We start from the raw sequence: 26,969 nt of genomic DNA, 5'->3' as shown, positions 1-26,969 counted from the left end.
TTGGGGAATTTTTGCCTTTCTCTGATTTAGCTTGAAGTTATGTTTGAGTAAGTAGCTACTTGTAGCAATCAAACTATTTTGCCTTACACAGTTAAATCTGGTTTTTATTTGATTTCATCTCAGTTTTGTTTATTCTGGACATACAGAAAAACTAAAAAAAAAAAAGCAGCATGAAGTTAAAGCCTTGGGGTGCCCCCCTCCCCCCACTGTAATTCCTGCAGGAGAACTACAGCATTCTTCCTGGGAGAAGACGTACTTACTGCTCTTAACTGCTACAGCACTGGAGGAACGATGCCCAGGACTGTGTGCGCACAAAGGCAGCCCTCACCTTCAGCCAGCTGGAAAGGAGAACGCAGCATCTCTCTGGTGGCAGGGGACGCTCACCCTTCTCTCCAGCTGGAATTCGGGGCGCTGCCTTGTTGGCGTGACCATGGGGGATTAATGGAAGGTTGGCTGAGGACTGCTTGAGGGAAGCTGCTTTGTCCCAGCTAACGCTACAGCCCTGATTTAATAGAAATAAATAGGTTTGGACTGGTTGTTGCAGAAAGCACCTGTATTACACGTTACTGCAGGGCACGATGTCATTTTTATTTTAAGATCTTATGGTAAGGGAGAACATTGAGAGTTGATGTGTAAGCTTTGATGTCCTTGATGGAAGTAACGTTAGTCATCAGGGAAGATGGGGGCAAGAAAGTAAGATGAGGTATTTCACCAGATGAAGAATTCTGTACTTCTGAGACAGCTGTAACCTCTGCATCCCCTTCGTGCTTTCCAAAGCCAACCACCTGGAAAAAAAGTTAACATAAAACAATTTGGCTCTAAGATGCTGTAATATGGGTATCGTTCAGTGGTCATCTGCCCTGAAAATTAAATGCAGATACATCAATGCAATCTACAGGACAGTATTAGTTAGGTAGGAAATATAAAGCCAGTAGTGTGGCTAACAACCAGAGGAAAGGTTAGACAAGGTGACTTCTACCATCCCTTACTGGGATAACCCCTCTGAGGTTATCAAAGCCTGGCATGTCATAAGATGGTAACAAAGAGCTAACGAGAAATACTCACATGTACACTGAGCACTTTCTTGTTATTGCTTCTGTGAGCTTGAAACCAAGTGACCAGGTCTGATTTTGTAACAGACTTCAGAGCTTCAATCTGAAACGCAGAGGTTTTAAATAGCACAGTGACAATTCACGTCATTTTAAACATAAAAATGGTTTCTCTACAACAGCTATTCTGTTAGACCTTTTAAAAATAGCATATTTCTACTTCATTATGTTTCTAATAGCATAAAACCAGCTACTTGTGCTTTGTATTTAACACTGCTGCAAAAAGCTTCATGCAAGCGTTCAGTTTGGCAGCGCTTGACAACAGTGAGCAACTCCCTACCTCACGGGCAAGCCTGTCAAAGAGATACTGCTGGGTCACAACTTCATTCCAGTTCCTGTCGACTTCTTCTCCAAGGTGGGAATCTTCACATTCTTTAAGCTTTATCAAAGCTGTAACCTATATTTAGGGGAAAAAAAAAAGGTTTGACAGGTTTCAACAACCTCAATTTACATCTATCAGCCACCTTTCACTGAAGTTAAAGGAAAACCCAAATGACATGCACAAGACAGTTCGTTGTTCTCAAAATTCTCTGGAAATGTCCAGGGGCAACTATTTAGAGAATGAGTATCGCATGCAGCAAGAGCCAGGACCTAAAGGTCAGTCCTTTGTTTGGGACCTCAGAAAAATATTGGCTTAGTGTAACCGAAGCCTTCAGTTTTAGGTGTCAGCAATTAAAGGAAAAAACTTCTCATGATCGACTTTTACCTGGGTGCTAAAAGCTTCTTCAGTTAAATGCTTGATTTTCTCCTCAAAGCAAGAAAGGAACTCCTCTATCTTCTTGTCAACTAATTCAGAACTAAATGAGAGTTAAAAAATTAAATCAGCTCAGGCAGAGAAAAAACACAACAAAAATACTGAGAGATAAGGTAGCAGAACAGTCCTCAACCAAGGGAATGTTTGCAGCAGGACAAACAAAGCTCCCACATCTATGAACACCACCATTTCTGTTTTCCCCCATACTGAGGAATAAAAATAGTGCTCTGATTTTTATCTATACTGAGTCCTGTTCAAACCCAGAGATGTGATATAACCAAGCCACAAGAGGAAGAGCTGCGTGGTGCAGGGCCTGCAGCATGCCCAGCAGCAGCACGCGCTGCAGGGTGCTGTCAGGCCCCAGCTGCCGCCCTCAGCCTTGCACATGAATAGAGCAGAAGTTGGTGGCCTGAAGCAGCTGAACGTTAATGCCACAAACTCTGAATGGGAGTGGGTGCGCTCAAAAGTGCAAGCAAAAGCCAACTGAAGTCAGCTGTCATTGGCTCCAGTAGAACAAATAGACGGTTAAATGAAATCTCTCAGCTGGCTGCTGTATAAATACACCACAAAACACATGTAGACATGGTCATACGTAGTTTGATACCTCACGAGACAAATGAGGCCCAGATATCACAGCCTTCACACAAGGGCTGCTGACCTCCTCCTTCAGCACCACTTCCTAAAGCCACGTGCTGTAAGTGCCTTGCAGTGAAGCCTTTCTTAGTCTACAGCAGCCACAGTCACACACTTACTTGTATTTAGTTGCCTGGGTTGCTACTGTGACTGAGAAGCCAAGGATCCCAGAAGTATTCCTGCAGGTGGGGTACACGTGATAGCTAAAAAAAAATAAATAAATTAAAAAGTCATTCCACAGGAACAATTAAATTTTCATTTACAGGATATGGGATAAGTTAAAACAGTGTTGGTACTACACCAACAATCTCATACAAATTCTTAACAGTCTTATTCCCATTATTTCCTGCATCAATACACTTCTGTGTCTTCTCATTTTTTGGGAAACCCTTTTAAGCTTGACAGAGTAACTGCTTCTGAACTCATTTGCAGGAATTACCACACACAACAATAAGGCTGTGAAAGGCCTGTTCCCCTGCTCCGGTTTTGTGGGGCGGCCAGGTGCCTCTGAGGGAGTCCTGCCACCGCAGAGCTGCTATGGCAGCAGCCCTGGGGAACAGTGAGCTGGTTTAGGAGGGGAAGGAACAACTTTGTGCTGAGTAATTTCAGGTTAACGCACCAGTGGCAGACACCAATTGTTATGGGACTCCAGAGCAACTCAGCTGCAGCTGGTGTCAATGGGTGCCTGTGGCTTTAATGAGTTAGACGTTTCTGTTCCCATTGCAACAAGGCAGGAATTAACCACTGCAAGGGTTAATTCCAGGGCTTCCAGATAACAACACTGGGGAACATCAAAAGCATAGAGCTGAACTCACCCAAGGGTCTGCTTGGTTCTCAGGAAGTCGAAGCAGGGCTCCTCCATGTGCATCTGAAACAAAGCAGATGTGTCATGGCAGGGGTGATGCTCCTCTGCAGCTGCCCCTCAGGCTCAACCAAGAAACACAAATCCCAACACAGGAAAAAATTGCACTGCTGCCTTTCCAGCTACACCCGCTGAATGAAGAAGGGTCTCAGTCTTTGGGTCAGTAAAGAAAACTGCTCCAAGCTGCCCTCCCCAGCAGCCGTTTGGGTATCCTGTCCCAAACGCTCAGAAGTCTGATGAGAATGAGCAGCGGGCACACGCTCCCCCCTTCATACCATTGAGCCCCCAGGCCTTATCTCAGCTCTAAGCACCGTTTGCAGGTACAGAAATGTCGCGGGTTGTGAGCCATGATGGCTAACTTACCACAAGCAGCTCCATAAGGGTGTACTCCCTTAGGCTCCTGGCACCTGACTACAAAGAAAAGGAAGAATTTCGGATGATTTCATGGAGTTAAAAGCTGCAGCCCAGCTCATGGTGACAAGTGTGATGTACGTCAGCTGCACTACAGCATTAAACACTTTTCACAGCAGGGACAACTGAAAAATGCTTGGTCTCTGAGGGGGCCCAGTACTGCCTGCAGGACCGAGGTGGGGGGTTTCACCCCAGGACCATGAGCTCAGTGTAGGGACTCCAGGAAATAACCACAGCACAGCACCAGGCTACAAGAACAAGGCCACGAGTGGAAGGTGCTGCCTTCAGGAAGTGCCACATGCAGTGAGAGCACACCTGGTTTAGCCAGGAGGGCCAAGGGTTGTGTTGTGTTCATGCAGGGTTTTGGTGCACTCTGTAACATCGTTGTCCAGAAACCTCTCTCAGCTGACACCTACGTAACACTACAGCACCAGCAGGTACCAGAGGGACACACAGAGCTGACACGTACCTGGTAATACACCGTCACTTCCGAGTTGGCATCCCCTTTGTTGAGAGTTTTCACCTTGCAGAGCAGGTGTGTATTTGGCAGATCCACCACCCGGAACTGCACAGGGCAGGGGTGGGCCAGGGGAGCGAACTGGAGCTTTCTGAAGGGAGCACAAAGAGCAAAGTGTCAGACGCCTGCTCACGTCTCAGCCAAAACCAGCCCAACACCCAGACATTTACACTCTCACACTGACATTGCTTTCCCCACCCCCACACCAGAACAACGTCCTGCTTATAATGCTGTGAGCAACAGTCACCTCCAGAACTGCCAGCAGTGCTGTACCCTGGGAGGGAGAAGGGAACATCTGCACTGCTCCCACCCCAACCCCGTTCTCCAGAAAAGAATCCTGACTTCAGTTACAGTTACCACATGCATGGTGCAGGAGTCAGATACTCACTGAACAACGTAATTCAGAAAATCCTTTGCTTCCTAGGAGAGAAAATACAATTTTTATTCATAAGAGAATTATTAGCCCCAATTCACAGCCACAAACAAAATAGAAAAGAGTCTTCAGTCAGGTTTTTGTTTTTAAAAAACTTCTCTGCAAGGAGAATGCAGAAGCCTGAGGAACAGCAACAGCCAATGCAACAGTAAAGGGTGCACACAAAGGGCCCCTCTCTGGGACCAGAGCTGGAGCTCTGGGAAGGATCCAGGAAGAGACACAGTAAAACTGACCAGGACCTACAGGGGTTCACGCACCACATTGCAAAAGGAGCTTAGCTCACACGGACATCAGCTCCACCATGGACATTTCTCAATATCAAATAAACCAATAATATTTATCAATATCAGTACTACATCAAACTATACAGAATGGTGGCAATGGGGGGAAAAGGCTGCAGGGCATATTTCTATCACATTTTCCCCTTAAATCAAATTCCTGAAAATAAAATAAAATAAATAAATAAGTGGGCAGCTATGAAGACCCCTCAGAGAGTCATCTGCATGAGCATTCCTGAGTTTTTGGAGATGAAGCTGCCCTGCACCAGCAAGCCTCTGGTTTGTCGGTACAGAAGAGGCAGTCAGCTTGCTGGTGAGCATTAGGAGCTGTTGCAGCTGTGTTTAAGTCCATTTTCAGAACAAGTTCCAGTGCAGCTCAGCTCCTGAAGCTGTACTTACTCTGCTCGTGAAGTTTCCTTGTACGAGACCCTCCACAAAGAGCTGCGATTTGAAAGCCTTGACAAAGGAGGAGAGGGACTCAATGGAAAGGCCGTTCATCAGCGTTTGGTACTTGTCTATCATGGACCACCTGCTGTGTTCTAGGATCAGCAGACGCACATCCCTGCAATGCAAGAAAGGAAAACAAAACCACAAGCCATCAACAGCTGCTTAATGCAGGAGATCCCATTTCTGACCCAGGAACGTACAGGAGACAGGGGGATGGCACCCAGGTGCACTGCCATAGGCTCACCCTGCCCTGCCTCAGCACCTGCTGCTGTTGGCTGCAGGTGGCACCAGAACGGCAGCTACCTGGGTGTCCAGTCTGACCACTAACCCTGGAACAAATCTCCAGGAACTCAGAGCAGTGATTTCTGAGCTCATCCACTCAACCCCACACTTACTGTGAACAGTTACTGTACAGCCACCTCTTGCCCTCCCCCAGAACTCACTTGGCTAGAGTCTCGGGTTTGATGAGGATGTTGAAGTATGTTTTCTTCAACTGCTCCGTTATCATTTCAAAAACTGCTGGAGTAAAGCTGAAGTCGGACAAGTAATCAATGATGAGCTGAAATAGAAGCTGTAAAGAAAACAGTTTAAAGTCATTTTTCTGAAATGACAGATTTAAACTTATTTCTATATAATAATTAAAAAAAAAACATTGATCAACACAAAAGCCACTGTTACTAAAGCACATTCCTCAGTTCTGCTAGATGCTTTTCACTAAATAATTATACACCAAATTACAGTTTCCACAGGATAGCATTTTTAGTCAGTGAATGAAGTAAGCTCAGTATTACAAACCAAGAGGAGCTTCCACATTCTACTGAAACAAACCTAGCCTTTGACTCCAACACTACTGATTTGATGTTCTAGTTTTTCTTTTTATCACTGGCCAGCACAATGAGATCAGAACAGAGTGACATTTGTGATTAAAAAGGATATTTGGAGCATGCTATTTACATCTCTGTGTTTTTCTTTTATATCTCATATTAACAGGTCTGAGAGATGATGGACAGTCCTGTTAAAGCTCCACTCAAGCCCTGCAATGGAAGCCTAAGGAAGCTTGGTGGTTCTCTGCTCTTCCATCTGTATGTTCTCTCCATTTGTGCTTACCAGGTGTTACATGGCCAGCGTTCACAGAATGGGATCAGGGATCCCCCAATCCTTGTAAAGTCCTAACAACCCAACAAAGAAAAATGGCATCCAAAATAAGCGTGTTCAGAATCTGTATCTCCAAAATGAAATTGTAAACAAAGCTATTTTCAGACATTTCTCCAGACAGCATGCAAATAGCCTTAGCTTGTTGACAGCAAGGCTTTAACTCTAAAAGAATATGGGAGACTCATCTCTCTTTTTAACAGAAAAGCTATTATAGTCTAAATGGAGATACAGTTATTACTTAAAGGAAGATTTCTCTTAAGCCAGGCAAAAGTCAGTAATTTGAGCTTCTGTAAGTGAATAAAATATATGTAAGCCATGAAAGAGCATTTGCTGCCATTTCATGTATTTGAACAGGGAAACAAGTTTCCCATTTAAGATGCCCCATCTAAACATTTTAAGGTCTACCCAGCCAAGCTCCAGCTGCAAGGAGAAAAAGCACATATGCAGAAAAGAAGCATCCATAAAAGTGTTTAGAAGATCAGCAGTACTTACAGGTAGTTTATGATTGAATCCTTTCACTCGAATGATTAAGCCATGCTCTCCAGCTACCAGCTTGTATTCCAACTGGGCGACGTCTGCTTCGTAAGCTGGTTCACCAAGATTGTGGGAAAGGATGTTTACAAACGTATCAAACAATACTATGCTGTGGGGAGAAAAGAGCAGAGGATTAAAAAAAGAAAAAAAAAAGAAAAAATGAAAGAATAAAAGGAGGAAAAAATATCAAGGCCAACAAGTTCGGTTGTACACAAAAGAAATTCTCTAAGAGAAATGAATACTTAAGTAAAAGGAGATTCAAAACCAATTTTCAACAAATCTGGAAATACAAAATGCAAATTTCCCTTCATCCTGAATGCACATGACACTACTAAAAATTATTTTGACATTCAACTATTCTTTGCAATGAATAAAATTCCAGCTTCACATGATTTTAGATTTCTTCAAAGTAGACACATTGATACATTGTAATGTGCCAATGCTTGAAATGTTGAATAATCACAAAAAAAATATATAGATTTTTACACTTTGTGTAAAGGAACAGAGGATACACTTTTGTGTAAAGGAATGGAGGATAGCCAGTCTCTGTTTTTTTTTTCTGAAAAAGCTTCTGCTATGCTTAAGACTTGAGTAATGAGATCATTGTCTATCAAGATGTAAATGAATAAATAAATAAGTTACAGTGAATTGGACTGCAATGTGCAAATTGCTGTCCTGTCCTCTTTCAGATTTTTGTTATTGCCTGGATTCCAATTCAAAGTTCAAACTAATAAAGCCCTGATGAAACCAGATTCATACAGACATTCCTGAAACATTCTTCCTGCAGGTCTCAAGCGGCTTAGGATAAAACTGCTGTGAAATTTGTTACTAATAGCAATGCTAGATCAGCAAAAGCACAGCATGGGCAGAGCTATAACCCTGAGGTTTGAGGACCAAAGGGTTCTAAATGCTGCTGTGAGTCCCTTCACCTGCTCCTACACGCTGCCAGGTCACTAGTTTAGACGTGACTGTGCAGTTTTCAGGACCAATTCCTTCTCTAAACACTTCCTTCTGGCATGCACCCTGCTGCTGTTACATTATTTTTTACAGTTGCACTGGGGAATAACACACCACATCTCAAACACACCTCTCTGCTACAGTAACCAATGGCCTGCTGCAAAACCACTCTTGCCAAACTGCAGAAAAAAACTAGAAGGAAAGTGCAAGAAGGTGAGAAAAGGAACTGGAATTTTCTGTTCCAGTTTAAAATTAGTCTCTTTTCATGCTTCTTCACTATGTATGGGCCTATAGTTATACTGCAAGCTATGCACAAATAACGTAACCCTTACTTCTCTGCAGACTGCTGTATCAACGGCGAGATCAGATGGAAACGAACATAACCTGGTGGGGAAAAATGAGACTTACATGAGCAATTGTATAACAAGGGACAGCTTTCCAAGGTGATATATATCCATCAGGTTATTCTTTGGTCACAATTCAAGCCTGATGAAAATGGTCATTGAGCTATAAGAACATATTTTTCTTTTATTAAGTCATCATCAAATGCCTTCTCTTTTCCACTTCAAAAGCTTTCCTTAAAAATACCAAATAATAACAAACATAAAGCTGCACTTGGTAGAAAACTAACTCACATGGTGTGGCCAATAAAAATCAAAACAACTCTAAGAAAATTCCACAAAATATACATTTAACAGACTCTAAAAATAATGACATTCTGCTTAAAAATTTGATTGAAAAAAATCAAAATATTTTCCACATTTGTCTCAAAGGCAGGCTGTAGCTTTCTCTTTCTGTAGAAGAAACTACAGCTTTTTTCTACGATGTTCAAGTTCCTCTCAAGCCCCAGTCTCAGTAACATATTCTATATGCCAAATTCTGTCCACAGACAGTAGAAGAAACCAGTATTTTTCAGTGATTCCACCTTTTAATCTGAGTAATCAGCAGGGTTTCTTTATTGCAAGGTAGTTTACCTGCTTCTCTTTTATCGTAGCTAATAAATATATCAAAAGGACCATGGAAGAGCTGGTAGTAAACACTTCAGTATAAATGGTGAAGACCATTATGAGTTATTTTCCTTGAAATAAATTCCAGCTGGTAAAAATAGGGACTTCCTATTCTTAGAGAAGGCATTCATTTACCTTTAGGGATTTTGAATTTATCATCCTTCCTGTACCAGAGACAGCCTTGTTGTGTGCTTAGTGTTTTGACTGGATATTCTGTCTCAGGGCAATCAGCAACTTTCAAAGCGAAGTCAGTGGCTAACAAAAAGAAGAAACAAACCAAAACTAGAAGTTAGAGGGCTTCACAGACACAGCCAGGCTATATAAATAAAAGCCTGCAAATTTATCAGCAAAATACATTTTTCCCCTCCCAGTTTGTTACATTATACATGACAGCATATGTTTCCCTGGGCCCAAAGAACATTTAGAGTTTCACAGCACTGAAAATGAATGACCAGATGAACACCAAATGAAAAACATTTTTCAGTTTTCACACCAGAATACTGGTTAGGCAGAAATGGTAATGTTCTATATAGGCTGTAAATTATGTGTTTGTATTTTATTTGTTTTTTGGCAACAAAGCCAGATGCTATTTACATACTTTCAAAATGAGAAGGATTAAGCAAATAAAATTCCTCTATTTATGCATCCACAGTTCTGTGTTCACACTCACAGTCCACAGATTCTGTGGGATCTGTTAGAGCTGTATGATATGCAAGTTTACGTACTATAAAAAGTCAGTTCCCAAATTTATACATAAGAGAGCATTAAATGAAATTCAAGTGAACACAGCTCCCAGATATTTTAATTTTCAAAGTCATTTTGATGCTCAGATGGAAATAAAGATTGTTTCTAAACCACGTTAAACTCAAACAAATTACTAGGGGAAGATTTAATTCATGCTCAGGTGCCTTACCTATGTATTTGTTTTCTTCTGGAAGGTGTAAATCCTGATTTAATTCAAAGTCACTGGCCCATAGATCACTCCAGTACTTGTCAATATCTATTAAAAATATGAAATGCATTTAGTTCAGCAGGAAGGCTAATGCTTTCCTATTTCCTAGACAAATCATCTCATCTTTTAGTTTGTCTCTATGACCATTTGCAGTATTGTAAGAGTTTCTTCATGTCACCTGGTTCATCACAACTTTTTCTAAATCTGTTCCTAACAGCTCCCTTGGAGTAGGACTGAAGCAGTCCTACTCACAATTAAATCAGGCCTGCCCACATTAGTAACCCAGCTGCCAAGCCACCCTGTCCTTCATTGTGTGTGTTCATTTCCCTGTTCAGGACTTGAATTGCAGCCAAGTGAAGGGTTCACTGGGATCCCTGCCTCCTTACAACTGTAAACCAGGGAGCAGGAATCAACTGACACTAAACAAAGAACAATTACAGGAGAACAGAGTACTTGACTGATGATGAAGTCAAGTTAGCACTGAGGATTCACTTCCCTGCTTCCATGTGGTTGCATTTTGTGTTGTTACCCTTTTAATAGCTCTAATGCATACATCACACATTCTTTATGTTTCTGTTGCTGTTTTACCTTCCACGCTGTACTGTGTTCCAAACCACCTCTCCTTTAGATGACATTGGCCCTCATTGGCAGCAGACAGCAAAACGAGGTTGGCTCTCTGAGGACTGAGCTGGTTAAGGGCATCAGCAATGATCTGCAAGTTCAACACAACACTTCAGTTCAAATGCAACTGTGGCTCTGCCTGACCCAGCTGAGACTTCTTAATCTGAACGTATAAAGAGCAAGACATCATAAACTTACAAAAAAAAAAAAAAAAAAAAAAAAAAAAAAAAAAAGAGATGTGCTTTCTTAATATAAAAAGTGATTCAATTAGTACAAAACCTATGCCACCAATATGCCTAATTGCATCCTTATATGTGCCTATATTATACAGTATGCCTGTATTTTCCCTACATCAAAACATGTAATCAGAGTTTAAAGAACATTTACCTCAGGCTTGTATTCAAACAGAAGCTGGTCTCCTGTCAAGAAATCCTCCTTCTGAAACAACTGCATGTTCTCACAGAGGTTTTCCACATAGTCAACTGGATCTGTCTAAAAACAAACAAAAAGCTTTTTTTCACATAATCAGAAAACTAAAATACCAATTTTCTGTTTTAAGCAGAGCTTGATCAGTCAGACAAAAAAAAAAAAAAAAGAAACCATTTGAATTGTTGAATTGTGCATTTTGAACATCTGCAGAATGTTTTTTCTGTTGATGACAAAATGAGCTTTTAAAATACCTTTCTACTCATGCCTATTTACCTAAACTACTGTGCTGGGGAAAGCTTTTGCTAGAAGACAGGCAGTTCTAATTTTTTAATAATTGCATTTTGTTAACAAATTCATAAAAGCTGTATTGCAATGAAAAACAAAACAGAACACCACATTTAAAAAATGCACTTGGCAAGTGTCGGAAACTTGTTCCTAGCAGAAAAATCCTCTACTCTGTTATGTATTACTTAGGGTTATTGGCAGTGGTCCCTGCTGTCTGTATCACTTGCAAATACCACTTTCCTCTGTTATTCAAAGGCCACTCAAGACACTCAATGTCCTCCATATGCTATTTTGAAGGCAGAGTTACAGATGGAAGGATTTGCTAAAAATGATGTTTCTAACATCCTGATGCTCAGTGCAGACCGGCAGATCTTAAAAGTGTCTGAAAGGACTTGGAGTATCTAGAAAGAAAAGAAACTCTTCCGATATTTCCTTCCAATATTTTCTATTTTTTTTTTGTCCTTCCTGCATCTGTGTACTCTAAAGAAACCAAGAAAATTCAGTGATGTTTTCAAGCCATATATAGAATATATGGACTTGTCTTCCCAAAAGTTTTAGCAACATTGAAAAAAATGAAGTTACCTTAGTAGAATTTGTATTCCTTTCTATTAAAGATAGAAAATGAAAAAGCAACAGCTAAGATTTTTAATAACTGTTATATTAATAAGCCAAGCAAGCCTTAACACAAAACCGAATTTATCTGTGTATTGTTCTAAGAGCAGACAAGGGGATCATTACCATCTTAGCCCTTGTGAGGCCAGGTCACTAGCCACACCTTTCACACAACACTGCTTTTCTGTTCCTGGAAATCAGCAGTGCAAAAACAGCTTAATAGCAACAGAAATTACAGAAAAAATACAGAAAAGCACCAGACAGTTGGCAGAGCTCTATTAATGGGCACAGAACCTCATACAAAAGGGTCTGATTACTGGAAGTTGAAGAGCGCCTATGTAGATGACCAAAAAAACAAAAAACAAAAAACAAAACCCAATTTGTTGAGGACAATTCTTTCAGAAAAACAACCTCATTATTTCATTATTTTAAGTGCATAATCTGTTTCTAGTCATACAGAACTTTGAAAACATAGTTCAAAATTTAAATGAAAAAATATCCTGTTTATGCTTTACCTATATGCCAACAGAAAACAGTGGATGAATACCTGTTCCTGATAGTGAAATTCATTAGCTTCAATCTTCTGGATTTCTTCCCATATTCTGTAAATGAGGGAGGAGAGAGTAAGTGGATTTCTTCCACTACTTCACAGCATTATTGAGAAACTGAAAAAAGCAGTCATCTAGGAAAGGAATCAAGGGTGAGTTTCTCTGCAGTGATTCATTCTGGCACTAGACTTAGAAGCAATCTTACACATACTTCCTTTACCTCCAAAAGGACATTTCACAACTAGCAATAAGTTCTGCTATTTTCCGAACAGGCAGAGACTTAACTACAAAGAGTCAGATACTGATACCAAATTAATATAAAGGCTAACACCAGAGCACTACGGACTTCCACAGATTTTCAACAAAATTTATTTAAATCAATGCAAAACCACACCCTACATCTACAACTAGTTCACCTTATTAAAGTTAGGAATTGATCACAATAAACCAAACTAAAAACACAAGGAAACTACCATGAACATTTTATAAATTCATTTTTAAACTTAAATACTTGTAACATTTCCCACACAGCTTTTCTACTCACTACCTTTTGTACTGACAAGCTTTACTACTGACCAACCAGCTCTACTCTAGTAACCCACCAAAAAACATAAATGCTACAAATAAAAGGCTAATGGAGAGGAATGGTCTTGCCAATAGCTGATGCAGTGGCAAACCACTTGCCTTTTATCTGGCCCTCTTTGCTGCAGCATCTTCACATACTGAAACACAACATGAGCCACCTGCAAACAGAAAGGAACAGATTATTCTTTCCAGACATTAGGAAAACAGTGCCAAATCAAGTCACAGTTACAAAAACATACCTCATAGAAGTGCTTGTAACCTTCATCAGTCAAAGTTATGGAAATGCTGAAGATGGAGTAGGTAGAGTTCTGCTCAAATCCTGTCTCACCATTTCCTCCATATAATGCAAGAGCCCAAAATCTGTGGAAGAATTAAAGACACTTATTAATTACTCATTTCAGCTTTATCTAAGCTTAGTTACAATTAGCATATCATAGCTTTACTTCAGTGGCTTCCAATTTGTTACCAGGTCACACAAAGTTTTTCAGGATAAAGATGTGAACCTCAGGATACAGAATTTAAGAAAAAACATTTTTTTAATTTAATTTAAGAAAAAGCTGAGTTACCTTTGGGACATCTCTTAAAAATCAGTCACAGATGCTACTGATCCACAGACCACAAACCAGAAACCACTTAATTCTCACTTGGGACTATCATCAATTTAAAGAATATCACTACAAAATGCTCACAGAAAAAGGCAGACTTGACCCGCCTTTATATATTTAAAAAAAAAAAAGAAGGATCTGTGAGAAATAGTTTGCCTTTATTTTAATCATACCAAAGCATTTAATTACTAAGCTTAAAAATACATACTTTTTCCTGAGAAAGGAAAGAACACTTCCTTTGCCTTCATGTCCCACCAACCAGGAAATATAATGAAGAGGCTTCACTCTAAAAGAAAATTTAAAAAGTAAATGCCAAGAGGTAATACTTTTTAAAGGAGGAATTCAAATCACAGTACAAGCAGCTGTAATACAGTTTCTTTACGACAATTATTACACTTTCAGGTAGCATTAGGATAACAAGCTACGGATGTGGGAGTTCAGAACATGATGACTGATATGAGTCACAGAGGAATGACGTTAAATCAGTTGTGCACCAATTTATAAAAAGAACCGCATTTGCATCAGTTCAGTTCATTTTAAAAATGTTCTCCTAGCCGAACCAAAGTAATCTAACACAAATAAATGCGATTCTTTGGTTTCTTGTGAAATCCAGTAAAATTATTCACAAGATAACATGGTAGAAGGAAAATACAACATCACGTTACCTGTAATACTGTTCTTGTGGTGGAAGGGCCCAGGTGATACTCAATGAATGAACTTTCCTGATTGGAACAACTAAACAGAAATAAATTTACTGAATATAAATACATGATTAGAAATAGGAAAGAAATTTTAAATAATGCAGGAAGAATGGATAAAAGTTATTAAGAACCACACAATTATTCTACAAAACACACAGATCCTTTCAGAACACAGAGGAAATATGAACGTATGTATTCAAAATATTCAAACAGATCTATTTTACTTACCTCTGTAAAGCTTGTGAAATTCTGGTGTGTCAAAAGGCTGAGTCAGATGGCCAAAGCTGGGTTTGGGCAAACCACTTGAAAGCAAAATTAAAGTGTGGTGTTACTGGCAAAGACTCAAGGATACACTGAGATAATCACCAGACGTCAGCACAGAGGCGGTACACCAGACAAGCAGAAAATGGCCCTTAACAAAGGGTGCAATGCAGGATCCACCCAAGCCAAACTGGAAGGAACCCTGTCATTCACTTGCACTCTGCCAACACAACAGAGCAATTACCCAAGATTTAGACACCCTGTCAACTCCTCCCTCTCCTTCCCTCCAAGGCAGTAACAAGAAAAAGCTTGGCTTTCCCTTTCCCTGTTGGGAAAGCAAATGCAGTAAGAAACTCAAGATGGATTGTCTTGTGCAGTAGGAGCAAGAGAAGGACAGGGGTGAGAAAGACAGATGTCTCCGCATAGCATTAGACTTTTACAGGAGCATTTTCTACGCACCACAGAAATAAACATCAAGCAACAAAGGAAAATGAAAGGGAGAATAAAGTTATTTCCAAGTTAAGGTTTTGCAGAAACCTCTTTTTATATAGCACATGGTGGTGAATTATTAAAAAAAAAAAAAAAATCAAGTCCTGATCAGTTGCCACCTTAATGACAACATTTAAATTCAAGATATCATCTTATTTTGTTTCTAATTATTTTTGACACAAAGCAAAAATAAGAAATATGAAATGATAATCTACTTTTAAATGATTTATCGTAAAATCAAGGAGTGAGCACAAATTAAACAAACACTGCTGCAAGTTAGCACCACACAGCTTGCAAGTTAAATGATTACTATGCATAAACAAAATCTTCCTCAAAACAATTAAACAGCAGTCTTTAAGTTTCAGAATTAGCCATTATTTTTTTATGGATAAGGATAAACAAATGTTAATTTCTTTAACATATTCTGTAAGAGATTTAAAAAAATGAAAAGCCCTGTGATTTTAAGCACAGATAATTTTATAATTTTTAATACTTCTATGCATCAAAAAAATCTTACTTATTTGGGATCTCAGAGAAGATTTCTGTCACCCACTTTTCCAATGTATCCAGTGTTTCTATTGAGGAAATAAAAAATAAATTTAATTTCCTGAAATTTCCTGAAGACAATTTTTTTATCTTATCTCACCAGTTATTTTAAAGAGACTGCAAGTCAGTACATATTAAAATTGCAAAGTTGCAAAGTATAAGCTTTAAACTGGTTTGAGTCATTTCTTAATATTCACTATGTCTGTTTTTGTATACTATTCCAAAAAGTGGGGCTGATACTACTAGGATTTAAATTCTGGTAGTACCTGGTGTGACTGCGAACAAGAATTACTGACTTAGGGATCTGAAAAATCAACCGTACTTGCTAGACGCATCCAATCATCCTATGTCCAGTACATACAAAGCAGTTTTCACGGATGGGAACTGCAATAAGCTTTAGGCTCTCAACAAAACCCCTAAGCACAAACCTAACTTGAACTTACACAACTTTATTTTCAACACAACTCTACACTACCCGCTTAACTTGTAAGCAATTTCTTTCCTTTTGTCTCAGCAGAAATAACCCATAGGTCTGAAGTTCTCTGCTGAAACACAATTCTATTTGCACAGAATTTTTCAGTCTATGAGTAAAAAAACTTCCTAGTTTCTTCCCAGTCTGTTATTTCAAAACCTCTCTTGAATGAGCCCCAGCAAGGAAAGTCATTTTCAGTGGTTTGACTCTACAATCCCGCAAGTTTCTCTTTTAAATATAACTAAGGTTTTACCTTCTGAGTTTATATGGAACTTACTCATCAGTTTTAGTTAAAAACTTCTCGAGAAGTGTCAGGATGGTAATAAAAGAGCACAATTGCTGGAGTCTTGTTTCATTTGGAAACCAGGCTAAAATCCACATCTAAGTACCTACTGCAGGACAGGATAATCCACTAGCATGGCTTGGGCTAAAGCTGAACTAGTTCTAAGAGCACTACCCCAAGAGCAGCAATGAGCCTGTTTATAAGGAACAACAGACGTTACCTTTAGATTGGACAACTAAAGTCATATAGTGAGCAGAGTAATGGCGCTGCCAGAAGTCCCTCAGCCTGGTGTAGGTATCAATATTATTCATTTTAGGCTCATGTTTGAGCGTATCTGCATTACCTGTAAAAGTTAAAAGTGGTTAGTCAAGACCAGACATACTGAGAATTTCTTCTCTCCTGGTCATGGTGAGCATATTAAAAGTACTGAGAAATCTGGAGTTAGAGGAATGTTAACCAAAATTTACTTTTTTTCCAGTTTCTAGGACAGCTGGTATTTCTAGGACAAGAGAAGGCAAAGTCCTCCTGTATTATCAGATCACACATACCGTGTACTACACAGCTCATTGTCTGTTACCAGCTTGCCAATGGAACTTGCAGAGCAGGGGAGGGGAAAAAATGATGTTTCGTATATGTCACTACACAACTTCCAAAAAATGATCTACATTTCAAAGCTGGCCATCTTTATTACTCATCCCACTATAATTTATATACCCACCAGCATCATGAAAGTGAGAGAGTTCTCAGAGGGACTCTACTGCCCTACATAGGAAGAACAAGCTTCCCTTCTCACATGACTGAAGGTCTACTTCTGCAACCTTGACAGTGAATTATTTACTTTGAAAAGCCTCATTAGACTAAAATCCAGGAATATGTTATTTATCCATGGATTTTTAATAGCAAAAACAAGCTTAAACAAGACAGAGGTGACTCAGAGAACGCTGCCTTTACATTAGCAGAAAGTTACGTGACTCTATGCCTAGGGCAACCCAGCTCCAACATGAGCAAAAAGCAGTACCAGAATGAAAAATATCTTAAGAAGCAAGCAGCTGCTTTTATTCCCAATGGCTTTGCTGTGAAATGAGTAATTGCTCTCATACTTCTGAGAAAGGGTAATGCTTGCTGTGATAAGACAGCTCGTGTTAGTGTATCTTATAAAGTATTTAAACTTTTAACCACTTAAAACTTTAATTCAGAACTTACCCCAAAAAAATTTCTTCATAGGATGTCCAGGCCTGGCAAGACTCCCAAACAGCATCTCCTTTCTGTTTGCGTCGGAGGGTCTTGCTAACTGATACTCTGTTAAAGATTTTGCAGTGGCATGAATCAAAATTTGAGGTCATGTTCCCATGGGGAAAACAAAATCAAAAACAAAAAACATAGATGCAGCCTGGAATACTTTTGTTTTAATGGATGATGAAATAGTGAAATAGGATAAGAAACAAGACTTGCTAGCAGTAATGAAAATAAGCCAAGAAAAGAGAAGAGAAAAAAATGTAGTTCATTGCTGAGAAGTAAAGAAAGGGATAAACAGGAAAAGCATATAAAGCCCCAGCCTGTCCTGTCTGAATGTTCTCAATCTGTTAAATTTAATGGGAACACAAGGCCATCAATATTCTACACTCAGGCCCTGCACAAAAAGCCAGAGATCAATTACAAATCTGTTCCTCCTGCATAACACAAGGAGTAACTTCTAGCATAATAATGAAATGAGAAATTGAAAACTGAGCAAGACAGTTTTCAAAAATGAAGTTTTGCAGTTTACACTAATCCAAATAAGGGATTTTCTGCTGAAAATTAAAAACTTACCCTCTCCAACTGCATGTTCTTCTGGTAGTAAGAAACATGCACAGCAGAGCTGTAAACTCTTTTGGTCAGGTTATTCTGCAGCCAGTTCAAAATGACACAGTTACCTGACAGCTCACTGCTACAGTGTCAGTACAAGCCAAGGAGTAAAACTGCATGATGAAGGTAGTGCAAGTGAAGGCATAAATTAGCTTAAATTGCTGAAGAAACTACACCTTAAATCACAAGACAGGTCCTTGTTTATACTGACACTTAGTTAAATGCAAAGATCAAGTTGCCCATTTTTTTTTAATCAGAGAGAAAAAAGACTTCGAAACCATATTTGAACCAGTCAGTGTATCTGCCAGGAACAGGTTTTTATTCTAAAGCAGTGAGCTTTTATAGGCAGTCTGTAAGTATTCATTATGTATTAAAAAAATCAAGTGAGCACTCCACTCACTTCTGTGCCAACTTCCTTCTGTGAAGCAAATTTGTAGTTATTATAGGCATTAGGAGAACGAGACAAGTACAATCACACAGACTTACTGTATTAATAATAACAAACACATAGGATTGGGGGGAGCACTGGGGCTGTGCTGGAGCCACAGGCATGTTGTTCATTAAAAACTACACACATGCTTATGTAATTGTCCTACCAGTTACTGCCAAATAACCTAGAATTATTAATTATCAGTACAAAAAATAAGATAGTAAGCTCTATCAGTAATGGCACCATGCTGTCTTTCTCCTCTAATAGCCACTGGTACCCATGAAAGTTAAGAAGAGATCCAAGAGTTTAATTTCTCTGTTGAGTTAGATGAACTTGACTGAAGTGTTCAGAAAGGTAATCCCAAATAGGAAGCAATAAGCAATGCTACAAAATAGGTCTTATAAGATGTAAACGCACAGAAGAAGAAACTCTTACCACTATCTACAGCCTCAACTTCTCGGTCTATTGCATCCCTGATCATTAGCGGGTGAATAAAGAATTGTGCCCACCTATGAAAGAGAAAAATATGTGCTTTTCCTCAGTGTTTTTTAAGATAAAGTAAAACAAACAACAAAACACCATAACAACTAAACTCAACATCTATTATTTTTAGTTTATAAAGTTGTGTGCCTCACTACAAATTATGCAGTTCTGGAGTGTATTGTCTTAAGGAGAGATAAAAGCCAGTTCTCTGATAGCATCAAAAAGCAAAGGGCAAGGCTGCTGTGCAGGAGGAGGGCATTTACATCCCAAAAACAATCACACCAGATCAGACAAGTGATCCATCTAGTCTGATTGTGGCTCTAACAGTGGCCAGTATCAGATGCTTCAGAGGGAAAATGCAGAAAAATCCTGTTGTTCGTTACGAACAAAGTAACCACAAGGAAGTTTCTTCCTAACTCCAAATAAAAAGAAATGTTGATTTATGACCAGAAACATAAGTTTTTATATCCATTACAATTTCATTTACTATAAATGTTCAGACACCTGCAGATACATCTCTTCTCCTATACCCCTAGAGAGCAGATCAATGGCAAGGGACACATCTGCAGTGAATGGAGACAGCAGACGGCCGCTAGACAAACTATTATTTCTATTTTATTTGTACTTTTTCAATGTTTCATGGAACTCGCTGAAGCAAAATGTTAGCAGGAATACATTGCTGACAGAGTTCTATGACTACAGAACCAATTAAACTAAAGACCACTGAAATGTAATATCTTTCTTTAATTCCCAAGTTGACTGAATGAGCAGAAATCACCAGCAACATCCACTTAGTTTCTTTGTATGTTATCCCACAGCTGACAGAACTCCTAATTTCTATGTTTCCAATACACCAAGTGAGCTGTTGTGACCAACTGCAATTATATTTTTTGATTCTTTCTCACTTTCAAATACCTAAAGCCTGGACTAATCTGTGAATGAAAACTGAATTTAGCCTAATAAAGTAAGATTAAGGCAATACTTGGCAAAATGTGCAAATACTAGATCTTGGCTTCATCAGAGAAATATATTTTGATCAAAGTGAATTCACAGTGGAGTCTGCTTTACTTTCCTCCTGAGCTAAATCACAGCATCAGGAATATTTGGCTGACATGCCCTCATGAATGAGCAATTTCTTCTCATGGAAGGAAACCACTCCGACAGGTGGAGCAGCGTTGTCCTAACGTACCTCACAGCACAAAAGAGCAAGGTAAGTACTTCACCCCCAAAAGATCCACATTTCACTGAATAATCAGAATTGGGTTAAATGTACCCTTTTGAGGCACGTACACCATACCACAACACTCAAGGCTACCCTCCCACCCATCTTGATAGATTAGACTTGGAAACAAAATAATCAAAAGCCAAAATAATCAAAAGCCAACCCCAAACTCAGGACAGATACTCAACAGATGAATCATCAGGATTCTGGGGGCACCTCCCCTCCAAACAGCTGTCGCACTGGGTAACATTTCTCACTTCATCAAAGCCACCAGTTTAAGAATGGCAAGACAAAGAGCTTGCAGTAAGACTTGCAAACGGATCCTAGGTAACCACACAGCAGCTACCGCAGGCACTACAACATCAGTCAGATAGCCACAAGGAAATCTTACTTCCCTGTGTTTGGTACCCTCTTTTGTAGTACAAGTCCCTGTGGGGTCTCTGTAGTACAAGTTCAGCAGCAGCCAGCCCCAAAATAAAGAACTGACCAGCAGGGACACGCACACACCACCAGCACCTGCGGGCAGTTACCTATCCAGCGCTTCCTTGAAGTACTTCCTCTGCACGTCGAACTGGAAGACTGTCCGCTCACAGTCAGTTGAAGCATTGTCACTGCCCCCGTGCTTCTTCAGGAACGCATCGAACCCATTCTCATCTGGGTACTTCAAACTGCCCATAAATACCACTGAAATGAAAATCAGCCAAATTACCACGACCACATGAATTTGTTAGTCCTCACTGCAGCAAGGAGCCCCCCAGCCCAGCTGACACAGCAGCTCCGAGCAGGCATTAACACACGGTCCCTGCAGGGATTAACTTCGACAGGGCCCAAATCCAAGGCTAAATTGAATTCTAACTTCTCACATCATTTTTGAACATGACGTAGAAGACCATAGCAGATGCCAGATTCAGGTTTGGAACCAGCGATGCCAACAAACAGCCTGAGGGTGTGATTAGACAAACCATCCCCCGGCAAGAAACACAAGTTACATCTTCTGTACTTCAGCGCCATTTCTACTGCTCATCTGCAACAACCCAGGCTAAAACATACCTTTTTTTTTTTTTTTTTTTTTAAACACAAAGCATTTCAGAACAACATCAAAATTAAATAAAATATGCAAGAACTGAAGGTACACTCCTCTAGCAATTAACAGAAGACCAATAATTGGAGTAACCTGTCCAATAAATAGAGTAACCTGCCTTTAGCAGAAGGCCCAAATAGACAGCGCCTTTCTAGGTATGACCGGACTCAATGGGTCACAAGTAGCCTTTATGGATATGTCTGGTCAGAAACTTCACAGCATTCATCCCCACATTTAGTGGTTAACAGAAAAGTGTACATTTGGCACAGCCTGCCAAAGGGAATGAGACTCCCTCTCCCACATTAAGAGTTCCTGACTAGATCAGTATTTTTATAAAAACACATTTATTTAACTAATAAAAATAAATTCTAGGTAGCTGAAATATGAATTGGCACTAAAAATGCCATAGACATCCAGAGCTAGATATCCCTAACTTTGCACTGCAGCTGGGGAAGATGAAACAGAGGCAGATACGTACTATGTTCCAGGAAGTGTGCTAATCCAGGCAGATCTTCGGGATCAGAGAAGCTGCCAACAGCGACGCAAAGGGCTGCTGCAGACTGAGAAAATACAACAGTCTCAGTAAAAGCTGCTTCAAGAAATACTTTAGGAAAATGACAGACATGTAAATCAATCAGGACAGGCATAATAAAAAGAATGACTCTGAATGCCTAATCACAAGGTTTCAGAGCACAAGAAGGTTCTGTATGTAATATTTTTTCACTCTATAGCTTTAAATACATACCTGCTTTTCTGTACAGCCTCTCTTTCTTGTCTCTTCCTTTTCAGCTAGCTCCTCTAATTCACTGTCATCGGGATCATTGAAATCCTCATTATCTCCATCATTGTCCTCACCCTCATCCCCCTCATCACAGTCCTCATCATCAAACCCTTCTCTACCATCTTCGATCTCAGCTCCAGAGTCGTCGTCATCTTCATCACTTTCCTCTTCAGATTCATCACCATCCTCTTCTTCTTCTTCCGAAGACAATGCAGATGGGGCACCCTCCAAGTAATTCAAATCCGAAATCAAAAGTGCACACAGGCCATTCTGCAGTTTGATATACCTGAAAGAAAAATTGTTTGCAATGAATGCACTCACTTCCCAAATCCAAATTCTCAAAAGCACAGAAATTTCCACATTTCCCTTCTTCAACTGAGACTTCCCAATGAAGTAAGGGCAGCTAAGAAGGTGAGCAGATTCAGAATGGAAAAGCAAAAATACTCTTCTGATATTTAGCAGCTGAAAGAAGCAAGCAATTCAAGATAGCAGCAGAAGCCCTTCTGCCCATACAGTTAAGGACATTGATTGGGCTTTTATTTCTCTCTGTGAGATATCTGAGCTATTAGCACCTGGTTAGAGAAAGCTTAATGTACTCAGAATAGGCAAACCCAAACTTCAGCACCCTATTATGCTTGGCAGGCTCTTGTGAACATATATTACATGACAGAATTAAGATCTTTGGTTTTGCCTCTAAGCAGGCCCTGGAGACTCAATTTTATTTGATTTTATGAATGCTTTCCATCAGATGGGATCCGCAGATTTGCAGGCACATGTTAGAGAGGAGAAATCTCCCCAGCCTTCAAAAGTCACAGTGATTTGGGTGGGTTGCCATCAGGAGTCAACTGACACAGCTCTGTGTTTACATCCACATGTGGACATCCCTACATAAATTAGGTATGTACACGTGTATGTATAAATCCCTATCCAGCACCATTCTACAGCTCCTCAGGCTGATGACAGTTAGTGCTGATACTTTGCCTGACCAGAGTTCTCAGCAGTGAAAGTTCATGCCAGATCAGGAATAGACACGGCCACACTTTGTCACGTGAGGTGGAGCACCCTCTTTGAGAGCTGCTGCGCTGCAGAAACAAAGGAATTATGGATCGAGAAAATACCTGATCCAACCTAACACTGGTTGTATCCAATCCATTACAAACCCTGGTGGTGTAAAACTAACCCATGGGCTCATCCCGCCTTCCCAGAGAAATCTGAACAGCAGAGTAAGTTTATGTCAGATGAGAACATTACAACGTGGTCACTGTTTTAACTCAGCAGCAGAAATTTCAAAGTAGATTTGCAGATCAAGCTACAGGGTAAATACGCAAATGAAAAGTGAAATGTGTGCTGTTTGATTTCCAAATCCACGGTTCCCAAAAGCTCTCCCATCCTGTTTCATGTACTGCTATAGTTATGTAGTTTCAAAGTTTGCACCAGTAAGAGCGTGTGCTATTATCAGTATTTCAGTTCAAAATCTGAAGTCAGTGTAAGCTTCACTCTTGAACAGAGATGCAAGACACTTGCTACAGCTCTGCAGCCCACAGACCTGCTTGAAGACACATCGCACGGAGCGCTTCTCTGTCAGCTGAATTTCACAAAGAAGTATATGGAGGAAAGCAGTAAAGAGAATGTCGTGATTACACATCACACTTCTTAGACTATCAAGTCTATGAAAAAAGCTGAAGACCAAACATTTAAGAGTTGTGTTGAGTTCAGGAATTGTGACTGCTCCTCAGATGTGGAAGTGACAGCACCCACTCTGGCCCAGGGTTTCAGAATGACTAACACACCCACCACGTGTAGCACAGGACACTGAACAGCATGAATTTGATCCAACCACATGAAAGCACAGTTGCTTTCTTGTTGCTTTAACCCACAGCAGTGTTAATGTGCAGAGATGTTGCGACTAACGGCAGAAGGCACAGATAGCACCAGATCCATGCTAAGATGTCTGGGTACAAGGTCAATCATCCACACGTTTGGAATGTCTGAATAGCAACGTGCTCGTACCCTACGTCTCATTATGCAGCTGCAGCACTCCTGAGCATACAGCAAGGGCCCTACAAGCCAGATGCACTGCGTGCTCGGGTGCTTCAGGCTCTGGAGAAATCCAAGCAAGAGCCCCAGATGGTGCAAGTCAGCACAGCTACAGCACATCCTCCAGCAGGCCCAGCACCTTCTGCACCTCCATGCGTAGCTGTCCTCAGCTTCCACGTCCCACAAAAAGCACTCAGTTCCCTGGGTCAGTACAGCCACAGAAGGCAGAGAACAAGCAGTACGGTGCTATTCCTCCACAAGGACTGCCATAAAGCTGCACAGCCAGGTGTACCAGAGGCTCTCATTTCTCCTTTCCCCACACAGCCATTAAACTAAGGCAGCAGGCAACACTAATTTGACATTACTCATCTTCAGGCTTGTCAGTGTTACATGTTAGCACGGAAAGCACGGTAACACTTTAACCATGCTGCTGTCAAAGTGTCTCAGATTCCACTGAAGGAGCACCTGGAACAGTTGGGGCCATGCTGAGCAGAGGCACCAACTGACAGCGGTGTTCTTTTCTTTTTCCGTGTTTCAGTCCAATGGAAAAAAACAAGTGTAATCAATACAGAAGTATCAATTAGTATGCAAAATGCAGTAAGAAAAACGCAATCACATGTAGCAAGAGAAGCAAGCGTAGTCCCATTGCTTTTTAGAAGGACTGTACAGACATTGATACAAAGAATCTGTGACATATAAAACTCAAATTCTTAAAGATATATCCTGGGTAAACTGGAATAGCTTGCTGTTCTCACACTGAGATACTTTCTTACATCAGTGGTAGGCAGTTAGGAAAATACTGAAATACGTAATAGTGCACAGTGAACACTTAGAGAAATGTCTTCATTTTTCAAATTACACAAAACAAGCGATACAAACTCATGAAATCCCATATAAAGATGAACTTAAATACAACAAATTTTGGGAAAAAATCCAGTTAACTACCCACTCTTAGCTCTGAGAGACTGTTCCATCAACAGAAGCAATTTTGGTTATGATCATTTCTGCCCCAGCAAACTCACTTTTGAGAATACATTCTGCAGGCTGTCAGAATTCCTCTGCTTTTATGAATGGTGTGTTTGAGATGGTAATTCAGTGAGAAGTTGTTTTAAGATCCATGTTCACAGAGAGAAATTAAATCAACTGTGAACGGCCTGCAGCATATGTCAACACCAATGCAAGAACAGAGGAGAGAAACTGTATATACATCGTTAAATCTCATCTTTAAATTTACTTAGAGGGTTTGGAACACAAAGGTATACTTTACTTTTAGCAATGCTGTCTTCCTAAGGGAGACATTTGTGTCTGGTCTGTGCAAGGCTCGCTTCCCATACACAGAAATCAATCTGAAAAGACGCGACTCCTGGCTTCCAGCTGGAAAAACGTCTGTTAAGTACAGAGAGCAGGATATCTGAGAGACGTCGGTATTTGTCTACTCTATACTGCATGCAAATGTGCTCTCCAATTCCCTGCATGTGGAGGAGGTTCCTGAGCCTCAGAGCAGATTGCCAGTTTTCAGTGGACTTCCCAAGTTTCATCACACTGCCATTCCAGGTAGCAAAGGCACAAGTTTCCTAACCTGACAATCTCTGTAGCTACAAACCACAGGAAAACACCTCCTGCAAAGCAGCGTGAGTGAGGATGCCAGCAGGGGAGGCAGGCAGAAACAGGGAGGAAGAAGCAGGGAAGTAGGATCAGAACAGAGGAAGTTTTTCCCCCAGAGACAATGGGCACAGCCCCTGTGCAGCCAGCAGGGAACTTCAGCCCATGTCACTGTGAGTCCAAAATTCAGCTCCAGGCTGGGCTTTGGGGAGACAGTGGAGGTGTTATGAAGGGTAGAGCTAGAAGAGCACATCTTGCAGAGGCTGGGTAACCTGCCTACAGCATCCCTCGGAGAAGGGCTGCCTCACACTGGCCGCAGCGCTCAGCAGCCTCTCACCCAGGCCCAGCTGCCTGGGGCCAGGTAACTTCTCCGTGCTCCTGGAGGTTTGACGGGAGCACCGAGCAAAAACACCACCAAAATGGCAGCGCAGGGTCCCCACTCACAGCTGTAATTAAGCCTGGAACCTCTCTATATGGGAAGAGTTCCGCTGCTGCCAGTTTTAGCCTCCTTTCAGCTCGGCGCCGCTCCGGGACCCCCCCGACAACCGCCTCCCGCTGGGGATCAGCGCTCCTGGGGCCGAGCTGCCCGGAGGGGGGGGCACGGGAACCGCACCGGGCCCTCACCGGCAGCGGAGCCGGCCTCCAGCCCGCCCAGCCCCGTCCCGGCGCTCACCGGTACTGCTTGGGGTCGCTGGGCGATTTGACGATGTCGGGGTCGCCGAGGTTGGCGCCCCGCTCCTCCTCCTCGTCCCCGTGAGGCGAGCGGCCTGCGGCGTCGCGGCCCGCCTCGGCGGCCTGCTGCCCCCCCGGCACCTCGGGGCAGCCGCCGCCGCCCGCCGCCTTGTTCCTCCCGGGCATGGCCGCCCACAGCGGCCGGGCCCTGACGAGAACCGGCGGCAGCCGCCGCCCCCCCGACACCCCCGGCCCCGGCCCGCTCCCGGTCCCGGTCCCGGCCGCCGCCGCCCGGCCTCTCCTCACGAAGGCTGCCGCGAGTCTGCGCAT

General features: G+C 41.3%; 1 protein-coding gene across 1 annotated transcript; it reads right to left on the bottom strand.

Moving 5' to 3' along the window:
- Positions 1 to 37: 37 nt before the first annotated feature.
- NRDC (nardilysin convertase) lies at positions 38 to 26,969 on the bottom strand (the record flags this gene model as incomplete). Its single annotated transcript, XM_084290761.1, has 31 exons — positions 38 to 785; positions 1,066 to 1,155; positions 1,390 to 1,506; positions 1,816 to 1,906; positions 2,616 to 2,699; positions 3,312 to 3,364; positions 3,722 to 3,769; positions 4,239 to 4,377; positions 4,675 to 4,706; positions 5,397 to 5,559; positions 5,888 to 6,015; positions 7,092 to 7,242; positions 8,423 to 8,474; positions 9,233 to 9,352; positions 10,011 to 10,097; positions 10,638 to 10,761; positions 11,058 to 11,162; positions 12,544 to 12,598; positions 13,229 to 13,287; positions 13,369 to 13,489; positions 13,943 to 14,020; positions 14,400 to 14,469; positions 14,664 to 14,737; positions 15,703 to 15,760; positions 16,707 to 16,829; positions 17,690 to 17,785; positions 19,197 to 19,270; positions 20,997 to 21,150; positions 22,026 to 22,107; positions 22,293 to 22,614; positions 26,641 to 26,969. 31 exons carry the CDS (start codon positions 26,967 to 26,969, stop codon positions 588 to 590), a joined length of 3,477 nt encoding a protein of 1,158 aa, XP_084146887.1. The 3' UTR covers positions 38 to 587.

This window comes from Netta rufina, assembly GCF_964035555.1.
Source record: "Netta rufina genome assembly, chromosome: 8".
Classification (NCBI taxonomy): Eukaryota; Metazoa; Chordata; class Aves; order Anseriformes; family Anatidae; genus Netta; species Netta rufina.
The sequence above is the reverse complement of the archived record's forward strand: the minus strand, read 5'-3'. Positions and strand labels throughout refer to the sequence as shown.